Raw genomic sequence first — 10,000 nt, 5'->3', positions numbered from 1 at the left:
TGTGTGTGTGTGTGTGTGTGTGTGTGTGTATGATGAGTGTGTGTGTGTAACTGCCCTCTGCAGCCTCTTAAGCCTGTCTGATTGTGTGTGTGTGTGTGTGTGTGTGTGTGTGTGTGTGTTGTGTGTGTGTGTGGCGTAGCCCCGTAAGCCGAGTGCAGCGTGTAGCTCCGCCTCGGCCGCCTCCTGCAGCGCCTTCGATGATCGTGATTGGTCCTGCCGCTCGCCGCGCCACCGAAGCTCCGCCCCCTCGCCAGAGCACCCAGGCCCCGCCCACTCTGACATCCCCACCAAACCCCCCTCCCCCTGTGCACCAGGTCAGTACACACACACACACACCAAACCCCCCTCGCCCTCTGCACCAGGTCAGTACATACACGCACACACACACACGCGCACACACACACATACACACCAAACCCCCCTTGCCCTGTGCACCTGGGTGGTTTCCTGTTAGCACTACACTACAGAAGTGCCTTAAGCTAACATGGTACAAACCGCCATCTAATTAACTAACATGGTACACCGCATCATTAACTAACCGCCATCTAATTAACTAACATGGGACAGCGCATCATTAATTACAGTAAACGCCATCTAATTAACTAACATGGTACAGAGCATCATTAACTAACCGCCATCTAATTAACTAACATGGTACAGAGCATCATTAATTACAGTAAACGCCATCTAATTAACTAACATGGTACAGCGCATCATTAACTAACCGCCATGTAATTAGCGACTGCCTCCCAAAACTGTCGGACAAACATAGACAACCATGATATTTTCCAATCTTCAGTAGTCTGAACTAACTTAAAAACAAGTAGCGTAGCGAAATACATTTTCTGTCGTGTTTTATTTGGCATTTTGTAAAACCATTGATTTCTGTTGGAAGACTCATTACTCCTTGATATCACTGCGCAACGGAAACGGAAAGGGGGTCTGTTTACGGTTGTAGCGTTTCCCCCCCGAGACCTTCTTTTACTGCCTATGCTTCAGACTCAAATATTGAGCGGAAGTTTATACACGGTTGTGAGGTATCTGAAAAAATAGTTCCACAATAGAAAATAACACGGATTGAAATCATATATTGCGCTGATCTATTTGTTTTAATAATCAATGAACACCACCACTAACCACTCGGGGAGTTGCACAGTTTTAAAAACGAACGTTAAGGGTTGTTTTAAGGACATGTTTGCGCATGCCCATAGCCAGCCAGTCAAAGGCAATTAAAAACGAGTCAAAGTCGAGACAGGACCCATCGTTAAATTTTCGGTGTCCACCACTCTAGTTCATCCAAAACAAACCAGAAAAGGGACTCAAAGTGCTAAAAACCGGAATTATCCTTTAATGTAGTAGCACAGCTGCACATAACAGACTTGTGATGGACTACCGTAGTCATCCATAACACATCTGGCTATTCCAAGTCATCCATAAAACATCTTGCTTTATTCCGAGGTCATCAAGTTCATTTGCTCATAAATGAATGACCGCTATGTACACACATGTGCTACACTTACAGTTGACTGAATAGAATTGTCTTTGTGCGTGTGTGTGTGCGTGCATGTGTGTGTGCGCGTGTGCGTGCATGCATGCGTGTGTGTGTGCGTGTGTGTGTGTGTGTAGGACCCAGCAGCCAGTTGTACATGCCCCAGGAGCGTTCTTCCTCCTCCTCCTCCTCCTCATCATCACGGGTGTCTCTCTACCCCACCCTGGACTACCGCACCATTATGCAGATGTCCCCCACAGCCTTCGGTCAGTCAGTCACACACACACACACACACACCGCACCATTATGCAGATGTCCCCCACAGCCTTCGGTCAGTCACACACACACACACACACACACACCGCACCATTATGCAAATGTCCCCCACAGCCTTCGGTCAGTCACACACACACACACCGCACCGCACCATTATGTAGATGTCCCCCACAGCCTTCGGTCAGTCACACACACACACACCGCACCATTATGCAGATGTCCCCCACAGCCTTCGGTCAATCACACACACACCGCACCATTATGCAGATGTCCCCCACAGCCTTCGGTCAGTCACACACACACACACACCGCACCATTATGCAGATGTCCCCCACAGCCTTCGGTCAGTCACACACACACTCACCGCACCATTATGCAGATGTCCCCCACAGCCTTCGGTCAGTCACACACACACACACACACACACACACCGCACCATTATGCAGATGTCCCCCACAGCCTTCGGTCAGTCACACACACACACACACCGCACCGCATCATTATGCAGATGTCCCCCACAGCCTTCGGTCAGTCACACACATTCACTCACTCACTCACTCACTCACTCACTCACACACACTCACACACACTCACACACACACACACACACAGGCCTAATGGCCTACTGGTTAGTACTTCGAACCTGTAACCGGAGGGTTGCCGGTTCGAACCCCGACCAGTAGGCACGGCTGAAGTGCCCTTGAGCAAGGCACCTAACCCCTCACTGCTCCCCGAGCGCCGCTGTTGAGGCAGCTCACTGCGCCGGGATTAGTGTGTGCTTCACCTCACTGTGTGTTCACTGTGTGCTGTGTGTGTTTCACTAATTCACAGATTGGGATAAATGCAGACCAAATTTCCCTCATGGGATCAAAAGAGTATATATACTTATACTTATGCACACACACACACACACACCGCACCATTATGCAGATATTCCCCACAGCCTTCGGTCGGTCAGACACACACACACACACAAACACACACATTAGGGCTGTAACGATACACCGACTTCAATATATATTATATTTAAGTAATAAGCCCCGAGAGGCCGTAGGTCAGGGCTGTACAGTGCGACATATATGTCGCACATGCTACAAAAAAATGAGTTTGTGCGATGGATGATTTACCAACGTAGCACTGGTGCGATACAGTTTTGCTTATGGCAATACAATGCATGCGTGTGAGACTGACAGGGAGGCTACAGCAATTACCTTCTACTGCAGGGTTCCCGCGGGTCCTTAAAAAGTCTTAAAAAGTCTTAAATACAACTTTCGGTTTTTAAGGCCTAAACAAGTCTTAAATTGTCTGGAATGTCTTGAACTTTCGAAAAGGAGGTATTAAATTTGTGTATGGGACCGCCGGCGAGTGTGAGAGAGCGAGTGAAATGTCTCCATCTGGTTTCGTGTATTTTGAAAACGGAATTGTATAAGTGACTATAAGGCTACTGAAGGAAGTGTAGTGGTTGCAGAGTGAAGATGTTTTCGCCGGTGTCGTTAAAGGTGTGAAAATGGATACGAATATGTAAAAAAAAAATCCTATACGTTTTAGAGTGGTATATAGCGAGGCCTGAGAGATATGTAGGCCTAAGGTAGCCTACTGAGCGATAAAGTGGCGGGAGAAAGAGCTGGGTAAGCCAGTTAGCGATAGGGTGGCATACATTCGGATTTAGGCGACTTATAGTCCGGTGCGACTTATATATGTTTTTTTCCTGTTCATGACGCATTTTTTGACTGATGCGACTTATACTCAGGAGGCGACTTATAGTCCAGAAAATACGGTATGTGTGTGTGCGTGTGTATATATATATATATATATATATATATATATATATATATATATATATATGTGTGTGTGTGTGTGTGTGCGTGTGTTTGTGTATGTATATGTATATATGTATATATGTGTATGTATGTGTATATATGTGTGTGTATGTGTGTATATATATATATATATATACAGGGTGCGATTTGTAGGGGGGGATGGTTAGGATTTTCCCCCCCTCTGGTTTTCCTATCCCTACCTCTGCTAAATTATTTTTATCGTCGGGGGACAACATTTATCCCCTCTGCCCCTCATATTGATTAATGCTACTTCATATAAGTAAAAGCTGCAACGTGAGAACAGTCTAGTAGGCTAGCCTACATAATAATCTGACATCAGAAGCTTGACCGTCACCGTCAGCACTAATGCTGCTGACACAGTGGCTGCATGATAACTTAATTTGGCCTTGATCGTGCAGGACATTTCAGAATGTCGACTGTGTAATCCATCATAAATGGCTAGGTTCAATGGAAAAGTTAGCTGGACAAATGAAAGAAAAGCGAGAAGGATTCAGTGAAGCATAATAATGTTTTAGAACCTTCAAAATTAGAAAGCTGATGCAACTGAGATGGAGGACAACTGCGAGAAGTAGAAGCGTAGGCCTATTGTCGAAGGAACTTACATTAAATGAGGAGATATTTGCTGAATGTCACAAAAAGTGTTACAGAAATTGCTTGGCATCGGCTTATTCAATGGCTCTCTACAGAAACACCTGTAGTTTCGCGGAGGGATGACGAGAAAGCACTTTCGTTTGATAAATCATCAGTAGTAGACAAATAACTTTTAGAAATAATCTGTACTGCAAAAGCGAATGTTGGTGGGTATTTAAACTATCTAGCGGGTGTTTTAACAGCTGCAAGAAATAGAAGCTTCATGGTCTTTATGTTCTGGTTAAGTAAATTATTTTCATAAAACTTCAAGTTGCCCTATAACTTTACTCTCCAAACTCTTCACTGCACTGTAGGCAATTAACTGACAGTATGATAGGCTATTTATTTTCTGTAGGCTACAATAAACACATTTATTTTTTCAACTTTTTGCAATATTACACACTTGGCTACTGAGCATAAATCAGCAGGAGAGAGAATACCGCGTAGCCTACACAGCATGTAGCGCAATGTGTAGGCTATTTGGTTACCAACTAACACTGTTAGCCAATTCACTAACTTAAGACTTCAGTGCCATCATATACAAGCTTTTTTTTTTTTACACAACAAATACAGAAAGGATGGAGGCAGCAAAAAGTAGAAGTCAGTTCAGATGGGGCAAGAACAAGGTGAATTTGTATGCTTGTCAAAACGTAGTCCTACCCTGCATTAGAGGAGCTGATCATCATACCAAGCACACTCGCTGTTTAAAGTCATACCCCACGGTAAACTAAAACTAAAATGTTACAAAGGTGGCAAAAACAATATAGGCTATTATTAGCCATGTCATTACTAGGCTATGAATCGTTAAGTTCATTTTGTTTTTTTTTTTTTTTTTTTGGGGGGGGGGTTTACAAGCGTATTCAAAATCATCCCCCTCTGGTTTTTACACAAATCACACCCTGTATATATATATATATATATATATATATATATATATATATAATTATTTTCATAAAACTTCAAGTTGCCCTATAACTTTACTCTCCAAACTCTTCACTGCACTGTAGGCAATTAACTGACAGTATGATAGGCTATTTATTTTCTGTAGGCTACAATAAACACATTTATTTTTTTTTCAACTTTTGCAATATTACACACTTGGCTACTGAGCGCACGCATATATATATATGTGTGTGTGTGTGCGTATATATATATATGTGTGTGTGTGTGTGTGCGTGTATATATATATATATATGTGTGTGTGTGTGTGCGTGCGTGCGTGCGTGCGTGTATATTAGAGATGCACCGATAGATCGGCTGGTGACCGGAATCGGCCCGATTTTCACGCGTGATCGGCCATGACCGGGCGACCGGCCCGGTCAGTCTGGAGATATGCGATTTTATGCGGTCAAATACACTCCATAATTGTAACAACACCCAGCTGAGTTTCCAAAGTTTGAAGAAGCTAGCAACCAGGCCAACACTCAGGGCTGGATGTAGGGCTACAAAGAAAGCGCTAATAGGCTACTGAGTTTTTCTATGCAGCAAACGCTGTGCTTTGCCATAGGCCTACTGCGTGGAATGTACTAAGCTGTCACTTCATTAGGCTACGTAAACATCGCTCATCACCGCCCGTCACTGCCGCTAATTGCGTGCCTACAGCTGAACCACAAGCCTGCTAAACGGAGATAAACGATTGCGACATTAAAAATAATCAAAGTTTAGCGATCATAGGCTAGGCTACATAATAAGATGTCAACAAGCAGCGACATACAGTAGCCCTAGTAGTTCTACTCCACTTAAAAAAAAATACTCTAACTATTTACTGCACGTAGACTAGGGCTATGCCTTAAAATACCCTAGTCTAGTGAGAAGTGGATGTCGTGAAAGTGAACAAACGATAGCCTATTAGAAAGGCAAACAAACATTAAAGTTGCTTTTGACATAGTAGCCTACAATGAAGAAAACTGATGCTCTGAATACTGAATCGGCCGTCTCTGAAAGTTTCTATAGCCTAATTGATGCATTTAACCGAAATTTGGATTTAATTTTTTCACCGCAAAACAGACGTGCACTGTTTTCATATGGTGGAGCACCTAATCGCTATTAGCACTTCTCCCCTGTGTTTGGTGATAGCCTAGGCTGCTACCACTTTTCCTACCCCTCCCATAAATTCATCAATGCATATGAAAATATGTTACATGGTAGCATGTTCAAATGTATCATGAAAATTGTTCTTAAATCTTTAGTTGGATATTGGATGTGAGAAGCATAAAATGGGTGTTCCATAACTTAACTTAATCCATAATTTGATACTGCATCTGAAGTTAGACTTGAAAAAGAATCTGTCTGCTCACGGTTCCATTTTTTTTAACAGCCATTTCATCATTGATAAGTTGATTACCGTCTATATTAACATGTTCTATCAAAGAAAAGATAGAAAATAACTATTTGTGTGTGTGCTGTAAAATGGTTAGAAGAAATGAAATCGGAATCGGCTAAAATCGGTATCGGCAGGTCAAACTCTATGAAAAATCGGTATCGGCCCAGAAAATTGCAATCGGTGCATCTCTACTATTGAAGGGAATCCAGTCCAGTAAATATGTCTTTGACAAGTAGCCTAGGCTACTACAGACACAGGTGAAGAACAGTCAGCCTCAGCCAGTAGCACAACCAAATATGTACAGCCAGCTTCAAAAGAAGCAGCCCAGACCCTAAAATTGGGCATTCATAGTGTGTGTGTTAACGGTGTCTCAGTGTGTGTGTGATCAGTGCAACTGGCTACACCAGATGTGATAGCGGCGCGTAGGCTACGTAAAAAAAAAAAATAGACCCGTCTTCTGTTTTTGCGCGTTGCGAACGGAGCGCTTCAGTTACGCGCCCGGTGTAGGCTCCCTGTGAAATGCTTGTTTGTTTGTTTGAAGTGCGTATGTAGGCTATAGGCTACTTCTGTGAGAGGGGAATTGATGAAGGCCACTTTGATTTCGACTTGGTAGTTGCAGTCGACGCAATTAAAAATCATGTCTACTTGTTTGTAGACCTATCCAAACAATCCAACTCCAAATCAAAACAACACCTTGCAAATGATCCTCGCGAATTGAACAAGTGATACCTATGTTTAGCCTAAAGCAAAAGTATCTTCCGACCGGGCTGAGGTGAATTCAGATTAGGCAAGCAGAGGTAGAAGTTTGTGGCAATCGCCTTGTTGCTTTGCACTTTTACTTCAGTTTAAAACGAACAACTTAGTATCCAAACAACACCATTCAGATCTAAAACTTTGAAGAAAAACGTCCACAGGGACGTTCGCTTCTATCTGTCAAATATCTTCGTCTTGCTTAGTAGTGCTTGATTAACCTACAAGAACATGATCGGTTCCGAAAAGAACTTCACGACACTATCATTACGACTGTGCTGCGTTAGCCACAGACCTGCAGCTGTCTTCAGTAGGCTACCTACTGTAGCCTATGTGTATGGAACAGTCTAGGGATGCATTTCATGGGTGCACTGTTTGACATGTCAGTTAGCCTACTCATTTGCACCACTGGTTAGATATAAAACGGTATTTCACTCGTGCAATGACAATAAGGTTGAATGTAGGCCTACTCTAATCTAAAAACTTAGAAAATATGAACTAAACGTGAATTAAATCTTAGTGGAATAAAATCTTCAGCATATCTTAGTGTAATAAAATTTTCAGCATATCTTCTACTTATTAAAAAATAAATGAACCAATGCATATAAGAAAAATTAACAAAAAATCTATGAATGACCCGTCTTCCTGATACCCAAATAACATATCATACCTGTCTTCCTGATACCCAAATAACACATCATACTGATAGCTTTTGTTCATCTCAAACATAATGTACCTTTTATCAATCCAGTTGCAGTAGGCCTAGATCCCAACCACAATTGATGAACTGTGATGAACTGCCATACTTGTTATTGTTTTTAGAGATTTTAGAGGTTTTATATCGATGCTACAGAATTTGTGGCTGGTGCTACAAAACTTCTAACCTCTGTAGCACCAGTGCAAGTGAACGTACAGCCCTGCCGGAGGTTCCACTGATTTCACTAAACTAAGGGGCGTTGCTAGGCGACGCGCTAGTGGAGTGAAATCAGTGGAACCTACGATTATAGCCGACTATTTGTATTATAAATCTCCCTCTTTATTCAGATGTCTGATTATAGCCGACTATTTCTATTATAAATCTCCCTCTTTAATTCAGTGTCTGATTATAGCCGACTATTTCTATTATAAATCTTCCTCTTTAATTCAGTGTCTGATTAAAGCCTGGATATTTTGTATTTTGTAAAGTAGCATAGTTGGCTAGTTTATCATAGTCTACTGGTTGGACTAAAGTTGGCTAGTTTATCATAGTCTACTGGTTGGACTGTTCACTGTCTTGCACGCATAGTATACAATGAAAGCAACGGAATTGTGATTGATTTATTTATTTTTGGACGATGTAGCGTAAGTATACTAATACGGCAGGAGATGTGTGTTGCTTATGTGGCCGCGTAAGCTGCAAAGCACTATGGGAAACACTAGAAGGGGTGTGTCACTATTCTGCTTTCTTACACCGAGACACAGGTTCATGGATATGAGTGTCGCGATTTCGGTTTTGATATGCTTATCGTTACAGCCCTAACACACATACACACACCATATACACACACACATACACACACATATATACACATACTGGACTACCGCACCATCTTGCAGATGTCCCCCACAGCCCTTGGTCAGACATGCACACACTGCATAATGTATGTGGTATAAAGACTTGGGGGGAATTGTGTGTTTGATCCCTGTGTGTGTGTGTGTGTGTGTGTGTAGGGGTCTCAGACTGGGAGGAGGATGACCTCCTGGCGTCCGTGTTGGCCGTGTCCCAGCAGGAGTACCTGGACAGCATGAAGAAGAACGCTGCGCTGCACAGAGAGCCTTCCCCCGACACCAGCTGATGACCTCACACCCCTCTCCTCCTGACCACACCACCCCCCCCGAGCACCTCCCCCTGACCCCACCACCTCCCCCCGAGCACCTCCCCCTGACCCCTCCTCTTGGTTCTCTCCTGTTCTTCTCTTCCTCCTGCAGTTCTACACACACACCTGCTCTACTCATCATCTTAGCACTCTTCTCCTCTCCTCTCTTCTTCTCCTCTCCTCATCTCCTCTCTCCTCCTCTCCTCTCTTCTCATCCTCTCCTCTCCTCCTCCTCTCCTCTCTGCTCTGAGTTCTGTTGTTGGCTCTAACTATGAATAAAGGACAGGATCTGCTCCTTCATGTCGCTCTTCATTAATATCAGATTAAATACCTTTACTCAACCCGTGGCCTCCTGTCTGCTTTCCTGACAACATGCAATACCTTGCAGCGCTTTTACACACACGCCACACACCTACCACCACACACATGCATGCACACAAACATGCACGTAACTGAGAATGAATTACTAGGCCATCAGAGCTCCTCACACAGAGAGCGTGGTCATCTGAAAGGGCTGCTCTAGAGCGTGGTCATCTGAAAGGGCGGCTCTAGAGCGTGGTCATCTGAAAGGGCAGCTCTAGAGCGTTGTTATCTGAAAGGGCTGCTCTAAAGTCCTGTTCATCAGAGCTTCTCACACAGAGAGCGTGTGTAGTGGATTCAGAGGTCGGACATGGAAAATTCTCTTCAAAAGATTTATAGAAGTCACAATAATAGAACAAAACAAGGTTCAGTCCCTTTTAAATAAAGCGCTGAAGGCGTGACGTAAGTCTCGTGCTGAGCATTTGCAGTCGCTCATGGTGCATTCAGGGCACTTAGGAAGGGCAAGGACCCAGCG

The 10,000-nt window shown here is 43.5% G+C and overlaps 1 protein-coding gene across 4 annotated transcripts in view; it reads left to right on the top strand.

The window, feature by feature from the left end:
• LOC125302128 (OTU domain-containing protein 5-A-like) overlaps positions 1-9,506 on the top strand; it is a 28,231-nt gene extending 18,725 nt beyond the window's left edge. For 2 of the 4 annotated variants that reach the window (XM_048255146.1, XM_048255145.1), the window contains exons 7-9: positions 140-314; positions 1,627-1,755; positions 9,020-9,506. In XM_048255146.1, coding sequence (XP_048111103.1) covers positions 140-314; positions 1,627-1,755; positions 9,020-9,144 — 429 coding nt within the window. In that variant the 3' untranslated portion in view covers positions 9,145-9,506. The remainder of the gene's footprint in view (positions 1-139; positions 315-1,626; positions 1,756-9,019) is intronic. The other 2 variants (XM_048255148.1, XM_048255147.1) reach the window with 2 other exon arrangements.
• The last annotated feature ends 494 nt before the right edge of the window (positions 9,507-10,000 follow it).

This window comes from Alosa alosa, chromosome 10 (genome assembly GCF_017589495.1).
Source record: "Alosa alosa isolate M-15738 ecotype Scorff River chromosome 10, AALO_Geno_1.1, whole genome shotgun sequence".
In the NCBI taxonomy this organism is placed as follows: Eukaryota; Metazoa; Chordata; class Actinopteri; order Clupeiformes; family Clupeidae; genus Alosa; species Alosa alosa.
This window is presented reverse-complemented; position numbering and strand designations above follow the sequence as displayed.